This window comes from Vulpes vulpes, chromosome 8 (assembly GCF_048418805.1).
Source record: "Vulpes vulpes isolate BD-2025 chromosome 8, VulVul3, whole genome shotgun sequence".
Classification (NCBI taxonomy): Eukaryota; Metazoa; Chordata; class Mammalia; order Carnivora; family Canidae; genus Vulpes; species Vulpes vulpes.
Window position 1 is genome coordinate 82,226,019 of NC_132787.1, and position 21,964 is coordinate 82,247,982.

General features: G+C 39.2%; 1 protein-coding gene across 1 annotated transcript; it reads left to right on the plus strand.

The window, feature by feature from the left end:
• Positions 1-3,295: 3,295 nt before the first annotated feature.
• Positions 3,296-21,018, plus strand: SULT6B1 (sulfotransferase family 6B member 1). The gene is made up of 7 exons (XM_026018969.1): positions 3,296-3,494; positions 4,456-4,568; positions 9,868-9,957; positions 10,826-10,952; positions 14,616-14,710; positions 17,739-17,895; positions 20,888-21,018. The coding sequence occupies exons 1-7, from the start codon at positions 3,296-3,298 to the stop codon at positions 21,016-21,018; spliced, it is 912 nt and encodes a 303-aa protein (XP_025874754.1).
• The last annotated feature ends 946 nt before the right edge of the window (positions 21,019-21,964 follow it).

Here is a 21,964-nt window from a genome sequence, read left to right on the forward strand (position 1 = left end):
CCTGATCCTAAAGACCCTGGATCAAGTACCACATCAGGCTCCCTGCATGGAGCCTGCTTCTCCCTCTGCCTGTATCTCTGCCTCTCTCTCTCTCTGTGTGTGTGTGTCTCTCATGAATAAATAAATAAATAAAATATTTTAAAAAATGAAGAAGGAAGCCAGTTTTTTTTAAAAGACTTTATTTATTCATGAGAGACACAGAGAGACATGGCAGAGACACAGGCAGAGGGAGAAGCAGGAGCCCAATGTGGGACTCGATCCCAGATCCCCAGATCAAGCCCTGAGCCGAAGGCAGCTGAGCCACCCAGGTGTCCCAGGAAGCCAGGTGGTTTTTTTTTTTTTTTATAAAGATTTTATTTATTTACTCATAGAGACACAGAGAGAGAGAGGGGCAGAGGAACAGGCAGAGGGAGAAGCAGGCTTCATGCAGGGAGCCCGATGTGGGACTCCATCCAGGGTCCCCAGGATCACACCCCAGGCTGCAGGCGGCGCTAAACCGCTGCGCCATCAGGGCTGCCCAGGAAGCCAGTTTTTTGTTTTTTTTTTTTTTTGTTTTGTTTTGTTTTTATGATAGTCACAGAGTGAGAGAGAGAGGCAGAGACACAGGCAGAGGGAGAAGCAGGCTCCGTGCACCGGGAGCCTGATGTGGGATTCGATCCCGAGGCTCCAGGATCGCGCCCTGGGCCAAAGGCAGGCGCCAAACCGCTGCGCCACCCAGGGATCCCCTAGGAAGCCAGTTTTTAATAAACTTCTAAAATACCAGGAAATGAATATAAAAAATAGTGAAAGGGAGTAAAGGGGAAAGGAGAAAAAATGAGTGGAAAATATCAGAAAGGGAGACAGAACATGAGAGACTCCTAACTCTGGGAAACGAACAAGGGGTGGTAGAAAGAGAGGTGGGCGGGGGGTGGGGGTGACTGGGTGACAGGCACTGAGGGGGGCACTTGATGGGATGAGCACTAGGTGTTATTCTGTATGTTGGCAAATTGAACACTAATAAAAAATAAATAAATAAATAAATAAATAAATAAATAAATAAATACTAGGAAATTACGCCCTTTCCCTACACGTGGGATTCCAAGGTAAATTTCAATCCTGTACCACACTAGGAAACAGCACTTCTCTTGCTAAAGAAGAGGGGGGTAAAATCACAACTTAATCCTGAAGGGGTACTCCACTACGTAAAGAGGAGGATGGCATAGCAGGGGCCAATTTACCTGCCCCTAATAAACAGCCTTGGGCCAACTGGCACACAAGAGCCATATGCTGCTGCTGCAGCCACTCCTTTTTTTTTTTTTTTTTTTAGTGATTCATCAGTTGCATATAACACCCAGTGCTCATTCCATCAAGCACACTCCTTAAAGCCCACACCCAGTTACCCCATTCCCCACTCATCTGCCCTCCAACAACCCTCAGTTTGTTTCCAAGAGCCATATGCTTCTTGATCCTTGCCTCCCTGCTTTACTATTCAGACTAGAGTTCAATCACCCTAGACATTTTTGGTCACCTGTTTTTTTTTTTTTTCTCACACTCCCTCTTTCTCAATCTCTTTCTCTCTCTCTTTTTAAAAGATTGTATTTACTTGAGAAAAGGAAAGCAAGGATAAGCAGGGGGAGCAGCAAAAGGAGAGAGAGAAGCAGTCTCCCCCCTGAGCAGGGAGCCCGATGTGGAGCTCTATTCCAGGACCCTGGGATCATGACTGAGCTGAAGGCAGATGCTTAACCGACTGAGCCACCCAGGCATCACGCCCCTCTCTTTCCAGAATTCTCTCTCTCTCTCTGGTATAAGTCCATAGCCTGGAAAAAAATGATAAGAAAAAAATTAAAAGGGAACAATGTCTTTCATCTCAAGGAAAGCAGCTTTAAACAAATGTCCTGTGCTGCCACCAGGAGCATGAGCCAAGTCAGGGCAGTGTCATCTAAGAGGTCCCCCACCACTTATCTCAGGCCTGGATGGATCCAGAAACTAATTGGAAGCTGAGATTGCACAGAACATGAGGCCCATCTGCATTCAAAAGCACACCAGTGCAAATATATAACGTAGGTTATCACGCGATCGTTCATGCGGTTTCCCTCTGCCGTGCATGTAGACAATTAAGAGTCAAGTGGGGGTTCTCTCTCTGTGTCCCTCATGAATAAATAAATAAAAAATCTTTTTAAAAAAAAGAGTCAAGTGGGGGGCACCTGAATGGTTCAGTTGGTGGGGTGCAGGACTCGTGATATCAGGGTTGTGAGTTCGAGCCCCACACTGGGTGTAAGAATACTTTAAAAAATAAAATCGTAAAAAGAAATGAGTCAAGTAGCCAGAACCATAAGATTGAGAAGCTTGCCCTGAGCCTAGGGAGACTAAGGAAGAATCAGAGCTCAAGCATTACCAATTCCAAACAACACCCCCTCACCCCTGCCAATCCTCCTATAATTACAGGCATTAGTATCAAAATAAGATCCAGGCATATTGTCTTTTTTAAAATTTTACTCACTAAGAAGCAAGCAAAAGACAACAGCAGCATTTGAATTAATGCCTTAAATTCTACCTTTCCCAGGAAAACAAAGGGTATAATGTAAGGGACAATCGCACTAAGCAGCTTGGCAGGGAGTCCAGTCTTACTGTTTTTCTTTTTTGGGAGGGAGATTCTGAAATACACACCCTTCCCACCTACAATGAATAGCATCCCATTGTTATGTAAGTAATAACATCTTCAAGGGGGAAGAGCTGTATGCAAAAGAAAAATAGTCAGACAGATATTCCAATTTTACCTTTTTACAAACATTTAAAAAATACATTCTTACAAATATAACGAAACCCCAAAACCTACCTAACTAGGAACCCTCTCTGGTCAGTTCTTTCCGCTCTGCAAAATGGAGATTAAAAGTTGCTCTCTGGCATCTACCCAACTGACTCAGTAAGACATGTTCTGTGGACATGCAAAATCTCCTCAACTTTGTGATGGAAAATTGTATGTCTGATTCGGTTAAATAACTATTTGTTAGATAGAAAATATCTGCAACCCTCTAGTAAGAGATTCTAACTTTCCTTGGGAGGATTGTCTCTAATGGTAATATAATCAACCTTGGGGTAATATTCCCTGATCCTCAGGCTGTTTTGCACCTGTGGTTTGCCTTTTGAAAGAGGTGGGCATGCAAAAAGGCAGGTGGAGGGAGGAGGGATGAGAATTAAATGATTTCTTTCTCATGTGAATGGGAGGAGCCCTTTAGTCCACCTCCTGAAAAACTCCATTAAAAGCCATCGCTGCCTCTGGACAACCACAGAACCCGTTCATCAGCGGGCAGCCAGCATGGCCAATAAGTCCAAATTTATTGACTATATTGACGAAGCTTTGGAAAAATCAAAAGAAACTGCACTTTCTCACTTGTTTTTCACTTATCAGGGGATTCCATACCCAATCACCATGTGCACCTCAGAAACTTTCAAGGCCTTGGACACCTTTGAAGCCAGAAGTGATGACATAGTGCTTGCATCTTATCCGAAGTGTGGTAAATGACAAATCATTTTCTACAAGGGCACTTCTTCATAGTGAGTAGGTTGGTCAGGGGGCAAGGCAAAGGGGGGAGAGGGCAGTTCATCTCTGCAGGAAGCTAGCCAGAAATCAGTGAGGAGGATGGCCAAGATGGGTAAGAACACTGGGAAATCAAAACTAATAGATTTAGAAACCTCAGGGCCTAAGGGAGGAGGTCTGATGAATGATGGATGCAGAAAGAGAAGCATGGTGGGGCCAGCAACCAGAAGGATGAATGCGGGAAAGTCCATTTGCTATCAAACACTGAGAGCAGTAAATATTTTCATCTTGGTTCTTAACTAAAGACAGAAGCATGGCCATGTATATAATGTATGTGATCTTTTCCACATTTTTACTTTTCAGGATCAAACATCATCAATCGTTTAGTTTCACAAGCCAGTTTTACAATGGTCATTCATCAGTGGAAGATAAGACATTAAGAATCTAAATGCTCCTATTTTACATAATCTCACAATCTACTTTTGATTTTTTGTAACTGTCATTTCATCTCTGTTTATTAAAGCCATCCTCATTTGATAATTTTCTATTAATTGATGCTGAGTTTTTGTAAAATCAAAATTATATAGATTTCTACAGAAGACATTAATGTATGGTAAAATAATACATGATATATAGTAAACAATCACTTCTATAATGTAACATTGTTTTGTAAGGAACACATTATAGATTCAAGAAGTATTGCCACTTATTAAAGGAAAAATCTGAAAAATAAGGTAACCTGGATTTTGTACTAACGTAAGTACTGCTTTCCACAAAACTCTTTCCACAGCCCAGTTTATTTCAAATGCAGAAGAACCAATTGTATACACCACAGGATGGCTGTAGATTTTAACTTTTATGACTTATATGCAAAAGTAACATGCCTTTGCTATATCAAGATTCCTTAATGAGCTTTGATTCTCTGGTTTTTCTTATAGGTTCAAATTGGATTCTCCACATCATTAGTGAATTGATATTTGCTGATTCTAAAAAGAAGTATGAATACCCAGAATTCCCAATTCTTGAATGTGGAGACCCAGAAAAATACCAGGTTAGTACAAAACAGCCTTTAGGGGCATCTGAGTGGCTCAGTGGTTGAGCATCTGCCTTCGACTCAGGTCATGATCCTGGGGTCCTGGGATCGAGTCCCACATGGAGCTCCCCCACAGGGAGCCTGCTTCTCCCTCTGCCTATGTCTCTGCCTCTCTCTGTCTCTCATGAATAAATAAATAGAATCATTTAAAAAAAAAAAAATCCTTTAAACTTCTAGTTAATCATCATAGAAAGATATGTTCCATTTGAGGGATTTTTAAAGTTTTTGAGTTCAGAAAGTACACTCCTAATAATCATGGCTACTTATTTTGTGCTTGCCATAAAATCCCAGCACTTTTCAAAGATTATCTCATTTCATGGCAAAATAACCTCATCACCATTTTACAAAAGATAAAACCATTCAAAACATACTCAAAGTCAAGGAGCTAATAAATGGCAGCACCAAGATTTGAATTCAAGTGTTCCAATTCGAGCTTCTTAACCTCTGCACAATATATGAAAGAAAAATAGGAGGGAAAGTAAGCCGAGAAAGTTGAAGAAAAAAAATTAAAACCTGGGGCGCCTGCCTGGCTCATTCGGCAGAGCATGTGACTCTTGATGTCAGAGTTTTAAGCTTGAGCCTCATTTGGGTGTAGGGACTACTTAAAAAATAAAAATCTTAGGGGAACCTGAGTGGTCCACTCAGCTAAAGGGCCAACTCTTGCTAACTGTTGGTTTTTGGCTCAGGTCATGATCACAGAGGTGTGACCCCAGTCTGGCTCAGCCCTCAGCACAGTCTGCTCTTCTCTCTCCCTGCCCTGACACTCCCTCACCCCCGCTCACACTCTCAATCTCTCTCTCTCTCTCTCAAATAAATAAATGAATAAAACCTTAAAAAAAAAAGCTTAAATAAATACAAAAACCAAAATCTTAAAAAAAAAAAAAAAAAAAAAAAAAAAAAAAAAGCTTTGTCTTGTAGTCCAGAGACTTGGGTGGGATGTCAAGAAGAGGGTTCCTCTAAGGCCTGGATCATCCCTCCCTTAGTTTATGTCAGAAGTCCCCAGACTTTTCTTTGTAAGACATTACTTTTGATGCCCCTGCCTCCATGATGACACTAGTGTGTGTAAGTGGGTATGGGGCTTGGGGGGGAGGCATGGGAAAGGATCAAGCAGTGGCTAAGAGGGTAAGGCACTGGTGTTTGTAAAGGTTCTCTCTCTCTCTCTCTCTCTCTCTCTCTCCCTCTCTCTCTCTCATTTTTAATTTTATCTGTTTATTCATGAGAGACACACAGAGAGAGACAGAGATACAGGCAGAGGGAGAAGCAGGCTCCCTGTGGGGGAGCCCGATGTGGGACTCGATCCCAGGACCCCAGGGACACAGCCTGAGCTGAAGGCAGATGCTCCGCTGCTGAGCCACCCAGGCCTCCCATTTGTAAAAATTCTAACCAGTCATCCTACCTATTCTAATTCACCTTACCACATGTTATTACTCATTTTATCAGTATAACTAAGTGGGGCTTAGGTATGAGACAGGACGTTTTGTTCCCTGGCAAGAAAAGCAAGAAAAGGATGGGAGGAAGGATCTGCTTCAGGACTTCAGTGCTTGGACAGGACAGGTGAGAGGAGGATCTTCCCTGGCCCCACCTAGATACACCAGGAATGCATTTGGGAAGGGGAACCACAGTTTCCGCAAAACTTTGAGAAGTGTTTACCACCAAGATTCTCAACAAGAAGACAGAAGAACTCAGTGATTAAGAATTAAGTCATATGATTGGGACTTAGGAAGTGGTTTCTGGAAAATGTTGGAGATACGTGGCATGATGACAGAAACTGAAAAATTGGATCTTAGGTGGAAGGAAGCCCATCTCCATGGAATGGGGTCACAGAAAATCACGTGCATATAAGATGTGCAGACAGACTTGGGGGTTGCCTGCAACCTCAGGAGGCATCCAAGGTGCTAGCAGCCACATCAGGACCCAGATGTTGGCCACCAGGACTGGCTCAGGATGTGTGGACAGGAGTTTAAGAAGCTTTTTCCTAAAAAAAAATAAATAAATAAATAAAAAATAAATTAAAAAAAAAAAAAAAAAAAAGAAGCTTTTTCCTAGGCAAGAAAGGATGGGCCAATGAAAAGCCCTCCTGTTTTTTCCTATCCAGGCCATTGCATAAATTTTTTTCTAAAAAGGGTGTTTGGCATCACTTCTATAATTTATGCTAACGTTTCCCCAGCTTTCCAAGTTTCTAAAAAAGCAAACTCTATACTTGAAGGGTTTTTTTGTTGTTGTTGTTTTGTTTTTTTTGAGGGAGAGAATCTTTAAGCAGACTCCTTGCTGAGTTCAGAGTTCGACATGGGACTGGATCCCACAACCCATGAGATCATGATTTGAACCAAAACCAAGATTCGGGTGCTCAGCCACTCAGGCACCTTTATTTTAGGTATTTTTAAAGACTTTTCCCCCCATTTTAATTTTAATTTCATCAGACCTAGGACAAAGACACTTTTCTATGCAATGTGCCTTTTATTCTAAATATATCTTTTAAAATATTTATTTATTTATTTTAGAGAGAGTGTGTGTGGGGCAGTGAGGGGTAGAGGAAGAGAGAAAACACACAGCAGACTCTCCACTGAACAAAGAGCCCAAAACGGGGCTAGATCCCACAACTCTGAGATCATGACCTGAGCCAAAACCAAGAGTCAGATGCTTAACTGACTGAGCCACCAGGCGCCCCAAATATTTTATTTTTTTGAAGTAATCTCTACATTTGCATCTGGGTGGCTCAGTTGGTTAAACTTCAGAGTCTTGATTTTGGCACAGGTCGTGGTCTCAAGGTTGTAAGATTGAGCCCCACATCAAGCCCCACATAGGGTTCTGCTCTGGGTATGGAGCCTCCTCTCTCTCTCTCTGCTCCTCCCCTCCCTCTCAAAAAGACCCCAAGCTCCCAAAAGAATAAAGTAATCTCTACACCCAAGGAGGGACTCCAACTCACAACCCTGAGTTCAAGAGTCACATGCTCCACTGACAGAGCCAGCCAGGCACTCCTATTATATATATATATTTTTTCCAAAGATTTTATTTATTTATTCATGAGAGAGAGAGAGAGGCACAGAGAGAGAGAAAGAGGCAGAGACACAGGCAGAGGGAGAAGCAGGTTCCATGCAGGGAGCCCGATGTGGGACTTGATCCCAGGACTCCAGGATCACGCCCTGGGCCAAAGGCAGGTGCCAAACTGCTGAGCCACCTAGGCATCCCAGGCAACCCTATTATAAAATGGAAATCAGTAAGAAGATGAGCTTCACTTAAGTTATTCACTTTACAGAAAATTTTCCTAAAATACATATCTTTTTCCTGGGTTGCCTGGGTGTTTTAGTTGGTAATGCATACAACTCTTGATAGCAGAGTTGTGGGTTAGAGCCCCAACTGGGCATAGAGATTACTTTAAAAAATAAAATAAAATGCATATATTTTCTTAAGATATATCTATATCCAGTCTTTACATTGCTTATAGTTTGGCCATATCACATTTTCATTGCCATTTTATTATGTGCTATCAGTTTTGTTACAGTTCTCATTTTCTCCCTGGATATTTTTCTAATCCATTTAGGAACTTTACCATTTCTCATATATCTTTTTGTGATTTTTGACCATGCAGTGTAGTGGAAACAGCATTCTATAACTTAATCTGAAAATCACCATCTGTGTGATTTTGTACAAAGCACTTAAAACCTCAAAGCCTGTTGTTAATCTCTAAAATGGGGGTTATAATACTTACCTGAGAGGATTTCTGTGAATGAATGTAAAAGTGACATTCAAAACTAAAAATTAGGGCAATTTGATGTAAATCAAGAATTGTGACTATTCATCACCACTTGGGCCCATATCACTGACCTTAAATCATTTGTTTTTAATTTTTAAAATGCCATTTTACATTTTGCCCTTGCTTGAGCTGGGATCTCCACTAAACTTTTAGAGAGCAATAGGCTCTAAGTGTCTAAATATCATTTTATCACTGGAAATAATGTGACCAAGGAGTGAGTGACCTCTTCAAGCATAGAAATGAAACTTGATATATAACGTACTAAATGTCTGATTTTAAGATGAAACCCTTACCCCTGGCAGATTAAACAGATAACTTCATTTTTTAAATTCTCAGCAGTAGATACACAAAGAATCAATGACTAAGTCCTTCCTTATACTGACAAGAATTTCTTGTAAAATATTTCTCAGATATTTAAGTGACTATGCACTTTCAGGTTCTGCTGGGATATTTGATTGAATAGAAAAAAAAAATTAAGATTTTATTCATGGGCGGCCTGGGTGGCTCAGTGGTTTAGTGCCACCTTCAGCCCAGAGTGTGATCCTGGAGACCAGGGATCAAGTCCCACATCAGGCTCCCTGCATGGAGCCTGCTTCTCCCTCTGCCTGTGTCTCTGCCTCCTCTCTCTCTGTGTCTCTCATGAATAAATAAATAAAATATCTTTTTTTAAAAATTATTTATTTATTTGAAAGAGAATGAGATACAGCAAGAGAGAGCAGGAGTGGGGGGACGGGAAGAGGGAGAAGCAGGCTCCCCACCAAGCAGGGAGCCTGATGCAGGGCTTGATCTCAGGCCCCCAGAATCGTGACCCGAGCCAAAGGCAGAAGCTCAATCGACTGAGCCATCCAAGTACCCCTGGAATGTTTTTGTTAAACAAAGAAAAATCTAGATATTAAAAATAGGTTCAGAGGAACTATGGAAAAACTTGAGTATTTCTGTTAAAGGCCTTGATTACAGAAGAGAGCCAAGTTAAGTCAAAGAGTAGATTGCAGATTATGAGCTGTCTTGAACACAAAGAATTTGGTGTGATTGTGAGAAAAGGTAAACTTTTCAAAGAATGACCAAAAAAAAAAAGGTAAGCCAGATCCTGCCAGAAAGTCCAAAAGGACGATTTGTTTGTTTATGATTTTCTCCATTCTTCATCCCCACAAAGTAAGAAAATAAAGATAAATAAAAAATTGGAGGAGGAGTGGTGCCTTGGTGGCTCAGTTGGTTAAGCCATCCTCTTGGTTTTGGCTCAGGTGGTGATCTCAGGGTCCTGGGATTCAGCGAGGCATTAGGCTCCCTGCTGGGGGTGGAGCCTGCTGAAGATTCTCTCTCCCTCTGCCCCTTCCCATCACCCCTGCTCACACACACTCTCTCTCTAAAAAAACAAATAAGACTGGATGAGGAAATGGAGAAGGCACAATAGCAATGCTTGAAACTACCATTCAGATACTACATGTAGAAGTGACCGTAAGACACACACACACACACTTTCACTTTCTTATGTATATTTTTAAGAGAATGAAACAGTTCCCATCGCCAAGGATTTTGGCAACTCACCTCCATTATGACAAATTACCTGGGTCCATCTTCAAGAATAAAGCCAAGGTAAGTATCCCTTCTTACTCATATTTCAGTTTGAACTTTTCAATGTCTAGATATTGCTTTTCAGAGCTAGGTGATAAAGTTTGCATCTTATGGAATTTTAGTAAATGAAGTATGAGATTTAACATTTCTTCTGTTGTTCAGAACTATATTTGCTATAGTTGCATTCAAAGCAAATGCATTTTCAGCTAGGATCTAAAACTAGAATTGAACATATTTCAAAATCTGTTTTATAGTGAATAGATTTCAGAATCCCACTAAGATATTTAGAGTGTCTAACAAAAGAATACAATCTAGGAAAAAAAATGGAAGTTGTTTTTGTTGTTGTTCTTTCTGGTGGGCATTATTTACCTGAGGTCTGAAACAATTTTATTTCTGAATTTCACATAGACTGGCAAACTTCATATCATCTGTACATAACTATAGGTGGATTTTCTTTTTTTTTTTATAGGTGGATTTTCTACTCTTATCACTGTTTGATCTTCTTCTACCAAACTCTGAATATTATTTTCACTTTCCTTACTATTATTTTGCAATTTTTATTTGCAGTTTAACTTTCCAGATCGTGCCCTTATGACTATTCTAATGAGCTTGCTCTTTTTCCCTTGTTGGTATCTTCTATGTATGCCGTTTTACCAAGTTCATTAGCAAAACTTCTCTGCTACATTAGTCTTTTTCTTCTGCATTTTCCCCTCTTGCCAGACTTCCCCATTCGCCACCCCTTCTTTCTCAATTCTTACCGTCATTCTTTCTCTGTATGTTAACAAAATTACGTTGTATACAAGAGTACACAGTGATATTGCTCACCCCTTCACTTTTCCAAAATTCAAAACATAGACCTAAATAAATTGACTTAACTTTCTCTCCCTAGATATTGGTGATATTTCGAAACCCTAAAGATACAGCAGTATCTTTTTTCCATTTCCACAATGATGTCCCTGATATTCCAAGCTATGGCTCTTGGGATGAATTCTTCAGACAGTTCATGAAAGGACAAGGTACAGCTGTTGGTAAAAGAATTGTTTCTTCAACAGATGACCACAGACCACATTAAGTACAAAAATCAAATGTGCTCTACAGTAAAGAAAGAAGATTAAGGAGGATCCAGGAACCAAAAAGTCGCTTTTATTTATTTTATTTTTTTAAGACTTTATTTATTTATAAATAAAAGAGAGAGAGAGAGAGAGGCAGAGCAAAGGCAGAGGGAGAAGCAGTCTTCCCTGTGGGGAGTGTGATGTGGGACTCGATCTCAGGGTTGTGAGTTTGAGTCCCATGTTGAGGATAGAGATTACTAAAAATAAAAACAAAAACTTATAATAATAATAAGATAAAATTGAAAAATCTTTTAAAAAAAGAACAGACTGGGGCAAAGGCTCACATAGAAAAACATCTCCAGTTCATTTACCCTATGTCTTTATATCATACACTGACAAGAACCAAAAAAAGAGAAAACCATGACATGGAGCAACCGCATCTAGGATATTTGTTTGCCAGAAAGAAAATAAGCTTTATTAGACAATCTTGATGTGTTACCTCCAGTTATTGATAACTGCAATTTTATAAGTGCCTACTGATGCTTCACATACTAAATGCATAACTTTCTTTAAGACCATAACAGACTATGAATAAGGCAGTAGTAGCCCCTTGCATACGATTGCACAATCAAAAAAGTTAAATCACTTGCCAGTGGTCCCACTGCTTGTAGGTGCATGAGACTCTATTTCCCTGGATATAATGGCCAGAGATTAAAGATGCCTTCTTTAACTGCTGGCCCTCTTGAGTTTTACAGTGTAGTAGAAGGCAGAATTAATGCCAGATAACCCTGGAAGGAAAGTTGTTGACAGGTCACTCTAAGAAGACCACCTTTAAAGAAGTGACTAGCACAGCAACCACATGCACGGACACTGGGTACAGTCAGTATTGGCCCCTAAGCAAAGATGAAGTATGGGGATTGGGGTGTAGGAGAGGAAAAAAAGTAAGGCAAGTCTGAAACTGCACCCCATTGATAATTTAAGAGAATATTTAACAATGAGAAAGGTGTCATCTCTGGAACAATCTATCATAGGGAATCTTTGTTGCTCTATCTACCCTTTCAGCCTAATTATTTGATTGACAATGATAAAATGTGCTGGGCTTAACTTGAATAAAGTTTATGCTTTGCAAATTTGTTATATTCAACTTATGGAGGAAGCTCAATGTATTGGGAAACATACATGGTTTGGAATCAGGGGTCTGGATTAGGCTTCATTGCTTATTATTATATATTAATAATTAATATTAGAGAGAATAAGATAGTTACCACTTACTGAACAATTACTACATGCCAGGCACTGTATGCTATTCCTGCCATACATTTTAAAATTTCATTTCTCATAAGAACCCTACAAGGATAATATTATTATTGCCCCCATTTTATAAAGATTGAAACAGAGACATAAGAAGGTCATGCAGCCATTAAGTAGCAGAGCTAGAACTTTTTAAACTAATTAATTAATTTTTATGTAAATCCATTTAATTAACAGTGTTTTATTAGTTTCAGAAGTAGAGGTCAGTGATTCATCAGTCTTATATAATACCGAGTAAGCAGAGCTAGAACTTAAACCCAGATTCAAATACTCATGCCTAGGTGATTTTGAGCAAGACATTTGATTGCTATGAACTTTGGTTTCTTTACTTCTAAAGTAAAGATAAGAATATCTGACCTACAGGAAGTAGAACAGTATAGTGTTTTGTTTGGCAGCACTAGCTCTGGTGTCAGACATTGTCATATTCGACAATAACCATAACTCACTAACTGTGTGACCTTGACGTGGTTTCTTAGCTTCTCTGGATTTCTATTTCCCCATCAACAAAACAGGTATAAAAATTGTACCTATCATATGGGATTGCTTTAAACACTGAAAGATAAAAGGTATCACTTAACAGTGCATTTGGAAGAACAGAAAAACTGACCACAGTGGCCTAAACAGATTGGGTTTTATTTTTTTCACTAAGCAAGAAGTCTGAAGGGAGGCAGCTGGTTCAGCTGCCCAGTGATGTTGGGCCAACACCTCTGACATTCTGTTGGCCTCTCCCTCATGCCTTTTGCAACATACTCTAAGGTTGGCTACTGTCTCTCCAAGGATCCCCTTCAGTTCATGAAGAAGCCTCTGCTCATCAAGGTAGCAATAGGTTTACTAGAAACCTTCTAGCAGACTCCTGCTTGTGTCTTGCTGGCCAGAGCCATGTCCTGTGACCAACCACAGCTCTAAGGAAGGCTGAAAAATAAGACCCAACATTCTCACAATTGGATTAGACCCAAGTAATCAGAGTTTGGTTAACAATAAAAACAGGACTGTATTGGATATTGGGTACAAAACTTACAGTGTTTGCTTCAACAAGTAAAATGTGTAGAAAAAGCCTGGCTAAAAGCAAGGGCTTCATGATGAAATTATTATATGAATATTGCTATTATTAATAATACAGTAATAATGACTAAAATTTGGTGAGTGGGTAGTATTAATTGGGCACTATTTTAAACATTTGATATGTGTCAATTCACTTAAACCTTCTAACAACCCCATTTTACAGATGAGGAAACCAAATACAAAAAGGTTTAGGGAGTTGCTCAAGCAAGCAAGCAGCACAGCTAATCAGTATCTAGATCTGCACTGACCAGTATGGTAGCCACTAGCTATATGGGCAACTGAGCACTTGAAATGTGACGTGTGCTATTGAGAAGCTAAATTTTAAATGTTATTTAATTTTAACCAGTTTAAATTTAAATTTTAAAATAGGTACTCAATTCAGGTATTGGAAACTTTTAAATAAGTTTGGTACACGTTGGGTGTATGAATCTACTTTTTCAACCTAAAGTCTAAAAATATATCAATTATTTTTTATAAAAAGCTTAGCATTTAAATTGAGATTATCTATAAGTGTAAAATGCCCACTGGCTATGATGTTTTCTTAATAACTTTTTATGTTGAATACTTTTGAGAATGATAGTATTTTGGGATATATTTGGTTAAACAAAATATAAAAATTAATTTCACCTGTTTCTTTTTGCTTTTTTTTTTAAGATATATTTATTAGAGAGAGAGAGTGCAAGTGCACACATGTGAGCCAGGGGCGGGAGGCAGAGGGGAGAGAGGATCTCAAGCAGAATCCCCACTGAGCATGGAGCCAATGCAGGGGCTGGATCTCAGGACCCGAGATCATGACCTGAACCTAAACCTGCAGCCAAACTGCACCACCCAGGTGCCCCAATATCTGTAATTTTAAAGGTTCCTATAGTTACATTAAGAAAACCAAAAAGAGGGATGCCTATGTGGCACAGTGGGTTAAGCATCTAACTCTTAATTTAGGTTCAGGTCATGATCTCAGGGCTGTGAGAATCAGCCCCCAGTTGAGTTCCCCACTGGGCGCAAGTGAAGCCCTGTACCAAGTTCTGCACCCTGTGGGCAATCTGCTTCTCTTTCTCCCTCTGTCTCTGTCCCTGCCCCTCCCTATCCCCTCGCTCATGTATATTCTCTCAAAATAAATAAATAAATCTTTTTAAAACTTTTACTTGAGCATATACACATATATAAAATTTATATTTTGGAGCATAAATTAACCATCTATCTCTTTAACCTCAGTTATTTAAAATTCCTTAAGAATTTTTTCCCCTGTGTTTTTAGTTTCTTGGGGAAGCTACTTTGATTTCGCCATTAATTGGAACAAACATCTTGATGATGAAAATATTAAGTTCATATTATATGAAGACCTGAAAAAGGTGAGATTACGATTACTGACATTCTATAGCAAGATTTCTTGTAAAATATAACACAGAATATTTTCTTTTAATGTCTGGTTGTCTGAGTATTGTATTCAATTAAAAAAAAAGAATATTTCAAATAGATGGGATAGTGCTAGGGGAAAAAAACAGTGCATAGGGGCTTATACCATTTATTTAACATAAATAAAATAATGCATAGCAACTTATTACTAAGAGTGGCTGCTTTATTTTCCTGCTATGATAGATAGTCCAATTTAAGAATGGCAAAAATAATAGGTAGGTTTCAGCTGAGATTTAATTGAACATGCATTTTCACTTGAATTTATTTTTCCATGTGATATTACTTTTTAAATTATTTATCCATGAACATTTAGTGAGTGAGTGAGTGCACAGCATTGTTCTAAGCCCTTGTGATACATTAATGAACAGACCAAAGTGCACTGCCCTGGAGAAGCTTACCTTCTAGCTGAAGAAGGCGTGGAGAGAGAAAGATAAATAATAAATATGATAATTTTTTTAATGTTTAAAATATGTGAGAAGAAAGAAATGGCATAGCTGATTAAAGAAAACTGGAAATGCCAGGGGTGGGGAATTGGGATGCTGGGCAGATCCTAGTATAAAATAGGGTAGTTGTCAGAAACCTCATGGAAAGGATGTGATCTGAGCAAAGGTCTAAAGAGAGGGAGTGAGCCAAGTAGGTAGCTGGAATAAGAGCTTTCCAGGCATACAGAATTAACTAAAGCAAAGGCCTGAGGTAGAAGTGTTCCTGGCATGGTTAAGTGACATGAAGGAGGTGAATGTGGCTTAGGTCAGTAGGGGTGAACCAGGGGAGATTAACCAATGAGAATAGAGGCAAGGGGGACACCTGGGTGGCTCAGTGGTTGGGCGCCTGCCTTTGGGTCAGGTCGTGATCCCGGGATCCAGGATCGAGTCCCACATCGGGCTCCCTGTGGGCTTCTCCCTCTGCCTTTGTCTCTGCCTCTCTCTCTCTGTCTGTGTCTCTCATGAATAAATAAATAAATCTTTAAAAAAAGAGAGAGAGAGAATAGAGGCAAGGAAGTAGGGTAGAATGAAGTATGGGGATCATGTGCCAGGCCATTGAAATTACTTTGGCTTTCACTCAGAGTAAAATGTGAAGCCATTGTAGGATTTGAGCAGAAGAGTGATAGGGGTTGATATGTTCTTAATAGTTTCATTCTAGTTGGTGTATGAGAACATCCTAGAGAGAAGCAAAGATAGTGTAGAGAAACCCATGAGCAGAGTACTGCAGTAATCCAGGCAAAGGAAGATGGTGGCTCAGAAAAGAAGGGGCAGTAGAAGTGATAAGTGGTTGAATTCTGAATATATGTTGAAGAAGAGCTAATAGGATTTGCTGTTGGACTGAACTGGAGAAAGAGTGGTGAGAGAAAAAGAGAGGTCAAATAAGACTCCAAAATTATTGGCCTGACCAACTGAGAGGATTGAGTTGTCATCAAGGGTTTGGATTTGGATATGCTTAGTCCAAGATGTTTATCAGTTAATCAAATGGAGAGGTCAAGTAGTCAGTTGGGTATGAAAGTCTTGGATGCAGAGTTCCGGGCTGTATATATAAATTTGGGACATGGATGCCATTTAAAGCCATGAGATTACATACCCATGTTTGTAAGCGGAAGAAAAGAAGGGATGGAGAAGAGAAGAAGACCAAGAACTGAGCCCTGAGTCCCCCATAGAGAGAGTTTGGGAAACAGGAGGAATTAGCAAAGGAGACAGAGTGGCTATTGAGACAGGGGGAAAGCCAGAGTCCTGGCACGCCAGTGAAGAAAGTATGTTAAAAAGAAGGGAGTGCGTCAGATGCTTTCTAGTGGGAAGGGAGTTTTTAACATCAGTCTCCCCTGACATTCTTATCAAAGGAAAGGATAATTGAAGCCATAGCTTCTGTTTATTAGAGTGCATTTATGTAACATGAAAGAACATACCAATTTAGTGTGTTCTCCTTCTAGTCTAGAATATAATGTCTCTAAAATGTGTGTTTCATGGAATGTCATTGTGGCCCAGATGTTAATAATTCTTGCTTAGAGTTTACCTGTTCAAACTGATTTGGGGACTTCTACTCCTTTGGGACATTCACATTGCAAGATGGCCTACTAAAGATTGAGAGTTCCTATAGGAAAAACAAACAAACAAAAAATGTTATCTTTATTTAACTGAAAGGATTCCAGATTTACTTGACCTCAACTTTTTCTTTTCTTTTTTTTTCATGAAACATCCATAACCACCTTGAAGTAAATCAGTATTTTGTAGAACACAGCTTAAGAAACTATTCTAGGAGATTTTTGAACCTTCATTAGTCAGGGATATCACTGAGGGGGTTCATGATTTACAGGAGTATTTAGACAAGATAAATTTCAAGACTCCTTCTAGTTTCTATGATTCTAAAAATTATACTTTAAAAAATTTTATTTATTTATTCATGAGAGACACAGAGACATAGGCAGAGGGAGAAGCAGGCTCCATCTGGGGAGCCTGATGCAAGACTCAATCTCAGGACCTCGGGATCATGCCCTGAGCCAAAGGCAGATGCTCAACCACTGAGCCACCTAGGCACCCCTAAAAATTAGACTTTCTTAAAAAAAAATTAGACTTTCTTGATGGAATTAAACATAGGATTCAGAAAAAAAAAGAGAACTGGAATGAGCACATACAATTATATTAATTTCCTCAGCTCATCTAGACTGGTACTTTTTAATAAAATGAGTATCATCTTTGATGAGATTCTTACCTACTACTTAATGCTTACTATCATTATTTGTATCCTGAAGAGTTCAGTAAGAGTTGTACATTGAAACTACAAAGTAAAACCATTACAGAATATCATGTAGGAATATCTTGAATATTGATACAGAAGTATCAAAGGAAGTCTAAAAAAAGAGAGAAACAGATGAGTTAAAGAATTAGGCTGAATAAATCCATTCTGGCTAAGAAGCCTGTCTTTGCTATGGCCTGATTCCCATAAAAAGAAGTTTATCCTTGAAAATTTTGTTTTCAGAACCTGGCTGCGGGAATACAACAAATTGCCGACTTCCTTGGATTCTCTTTAACTGGGGAGCAGATTCAAACCATCACAGCCCAGAGTACCTTCCAAGCAATGCGAGCAAAGTCCCAGGAAACACATGGTGCTGTTGGCCCCTTTTTATTCCGCAAAGGTAAAGTCACACTGGTTTCTGGGACACCCACCCATTTGCATGGAATAGGCAACCCAAATAACTTGACTTTAAGTTAAGACAGGATTATATTTTTCTCTCCTTCAACAAGAAGTTTGGATACAGTTCAGAACTAGACTGGCAGCTCCACAATACCCCAAATCTCTTAGGGTACTAAGTCCCTTCTACCTTCCTGCCTGTCACTTTGTGATGCCAAGACAGCAGCCAGAACTCTGCCATTACATTAAAATTAAAGGACTTTTTTATTAACATAAGAAGGGAATGGCAATAGATAGAATCACGTGTGTTAGCTGAGTGGGTCCTTTTAAAGAACTTTGCAAGAAGCCTCATCAGCGATTTGGTACACTTCATAGGCCACCTCTTACTGCCTGTTGGCTGCAAACTGATTTTTTTTTTTAGGTGAACACATTATTACCAAATTAAAATCAGGGTTTTGTTAATAAGAAGGAGGAGATAATGAGTATTGGATAGGTAACTAGCTATCTCAGTCACTTGACATATTTTTAGACTTTTATTTTTTTTTTATTTTTTTAAGATTTTATTTATTTATTTTTTATTTATTCATGAGAGACACACATACACACAGAGAGAGAGAGAGAGGCAGAGACACAGACAGAGGGAGAAGCAGGCTCCATGCAGGGACCCCGACATGGGACTCGATTCCAGGTCTCCAGGATCATACCTTTGCCGCCGGGGCTGCCCCTATTTTTAGATTTTTAAAACTTAGGTTGAAAAAGATTCATACATCCAACTTATACCAAACTTATTTAAAAGTTTCCAATACCTGAATTGAGTATCTGTTTTTAAATTTAAATTTAAGCTGGTTAAAATTAAATAACATTTAAAATTCAGCTTCTTGATAGCATATGTCACATTTCAAATGCTCAATGCCCATATAGCTAGTGGCTACCGTACTGGTCAGTGCAGATCTAGACACTGATTAGCTATGCTGCTTGCTTCAGCATTCTAATTTCTAATGGAAATTTATCATAATATAGCTTAGAAATTACCAGGTTTTTAAATTGCATATATAATGGAAATATAACATGGTTTAGCGGCAGCACACATAACAACAACTACTATTTATCAGGCATCTATTGTGTGTTAGACCTTTTGCTAGGTGTACATAGCAAAGAAAAAAATATATATATGTATATATAAATATATAAATATATAAATTCCTTAATTTTATGAACATGGGCACCAAAGCTTAGGGATATTAATTTGTCCATTGTCACAGCTAATAATCGATGGAGTCAGGATTTGATCTTAGGTTTACCTGACTCTACTATACTTTATCTAATGAAGACCCGTTTAAAAATCCCCACTGTGAATGGAACATTGAATGTAAATCTGGCTTTGGTTTGATTCCTGACTTTATCCCTGATTTTTATGCCTTGTTTAATGAACCTTGAGGGAGGGGAAAAAAAAGAACTTTTTTTGTACATTGTTAATCGAGCACTATTCAGAACAGAAAAATTATAAAATTAAGTAAAATTTAAAAATTTTACATATTCCCTGTAGAAAATTCAGAAAGCATGAGAAAAGGTGCAAAAGCATTAGAAATTACCCACATTTCTCCCACCAGAGGCATGTTTAACTTTTTGGCTTATTTCTTTCCACCCTACTCTGTGATGTTTTATGTAGTGGATGACATTCGTAAACAGTTGTGTTTTATGTTACCCCCTTCATATATCTAAGCATTTCTTCCTGTCTTTAAACACTCCTTATAAACATACATTACAAATGGCTATCCTACAAGGAACTTTGCAACTTCAACCCAAATCACCAAAAGACTCTAAAGAAAGAAGTAACTTCCCTTACTTTTAAAAGCAATAGAAAAACATATCCTAATCTCAGGCAAAATGGTAACTTCCTGCCAAATTTTCAGTATCTGAGGTCTTGATATAAACCTGCCATAAGAGGCGCCTGGGTGGCTCAGTCGGTTACGGTCATGATCCAGCTCGGGTCATGATCCCCAGGGCCTGGGGAATCAAGCCTCAGTCAGGCTCCCTGCTCACTGGGGAGTCTGCTTCTCCCTCTCCCTCTGCCTCTTCCCTGCTTGTGCTCTTTCTCTCATTCTCTCCCAAATAAATAAAATCTTAAAAAAAACTGCTGTAAAATGAAGACTTCTCAAAGACTAAAGTATTTAAGAAATACTTTCACAAAGGAAAAAAATGACTCAAAAAAAAAAAAGGACTTTTAGGTCCCCAGGGTTGGGGGTGGGGGATAGGAGATTATTGAAGCCTACAGTGCCCTGAGTAATGTAAAGAGAGCATACCATGCCACCGATGGGGAAGTCCCAGTGGATGCTGTTAGTTTTACAAGAGAATTACTTTCATTCTTAAGACTAATTTTCTTCCTGTGTCCATTTTCACATTTCAAAGTGAAATGTTGTCCTGAAAAATGGTAAAATCAAGAGACATAGGGGTAGGGGTATGGGCAAAATGGGTGAAGATGAGTGAGAGGTACTAGTCTTCGGTTATGAAGTGAATAAGTCATAGGATTAAAAGGCACAGCGTTGGGATGCCTGGGTGGCTCAGCAGTTTAGCGCCTGCCTTCAGCCCAGGATGTGATCCTGGGGTCCTAGGATCGAGTATCCAGTCTCACATCGGGCTCCCTGCATGGAGCCTGCTCCTCCCTCTGCCTATGTCTCTGTCTCTCTCTCTGTGTGTGTCTCCCATGAATAAATAAATAAAATCTCTTTAAAAAATTAAAAAATAAAAGGTACAACGTAGGGAATACAGTCAATGGTATTGTAATGGTGTGTATTGTGGTAGATGGTAGCTACACTTGTGGTGAGCGCAGCATAACTCAAGAGTTATTGAACTACTATGTAATACACCTGAAACTAATGTAACATTGTATGTCAACCATATCCAAATAAAAATAAAAGTAAAATATAGTAGCTTAAAAAAAATCAGGAAGAAATACTCTAACAGACGTCTGGGTGTGTTTTTTGTGTGTGTTGCAGGTGAAGTTGGCGATTGGAAAAATTTGTTCAGTGAAACTCAGAACCAGGAAATGGATGCAAAATTCAAAGAGTGCTTAACAGGCACTTCCCTAGGAGCAAAGCTGAAGTATGAATCTTATTGCCAAGCTTGATTCTGGTCATTCAGTAGGCATGGATATTTCATTTTTCTGAATAATAATTAAATATAAATAACAAAGTAAGTTGACCAAATAATAATGATAATTCAGTAACATTTATATATAAATAATGTGAATTTAATAATAATGACAACATTTGAAGTTATTGAGCTCAGACTTGTTTGTTCGCTTGTTGAGGAAAGGCCATTTAGCTATCCAAAGGGGACACTCTTGCTAATGTGGCATACTGGGCTTTTCATTTCTTTCATGCTTTGGGTTCACATAAAAGCATAGGCAGATACTATTAGAAATATGCCTAATTGGTGTTTGAGTGTGGGTAAGACAGCCCTCCCAATGATGTAAATTTTTTTTTGTCTTCCCAGAATGATTCCTGTCTCTCACTACAGATCGAAGTACTTGTGGTAGCTATCTCAAACCTACTGTTAGGGGAAATGTAATTCCAACTCGGCACTGAAGTAAATGAATAAATCCTATCCTCATAGTTCAAGGAAAATTCATTGATCATCTACTCTCTGCATGTTCCTGCATTAGACCCTAAGGAGGCCCCATTCTTTTTTTTTTTTAAGATTTTATTTATTTATTTGACAGAGAGAGACAGAGAATGAACACAAGCAGGGGGAGCAGCTGGCAGAAGGAGAGGGAGAAACAGGCTCCACACTGAGCAGGGAGCCTGGCATGGGACATGGGGCATGATCCCAGGGTCCTGGGATCATGACCTGAGCCAAAGGCAGATGCTTAACTGACTGAGCCACCCAGATGCCCCTGGAGGCCCCACTCTTAAGGGGCCTTTAGTTCAAAGATAAATATTAGATATTGTGTTATTGTGGCATAAAGGCTTTAGTTCAAAGATAAATATTAGAGTTTGTGTTATTGTGGCATAAAGGCTTTAGTTCAAAGATAAATATTAGAGTTTGTGTTATTGTGGCATAAAGGCTTTTCT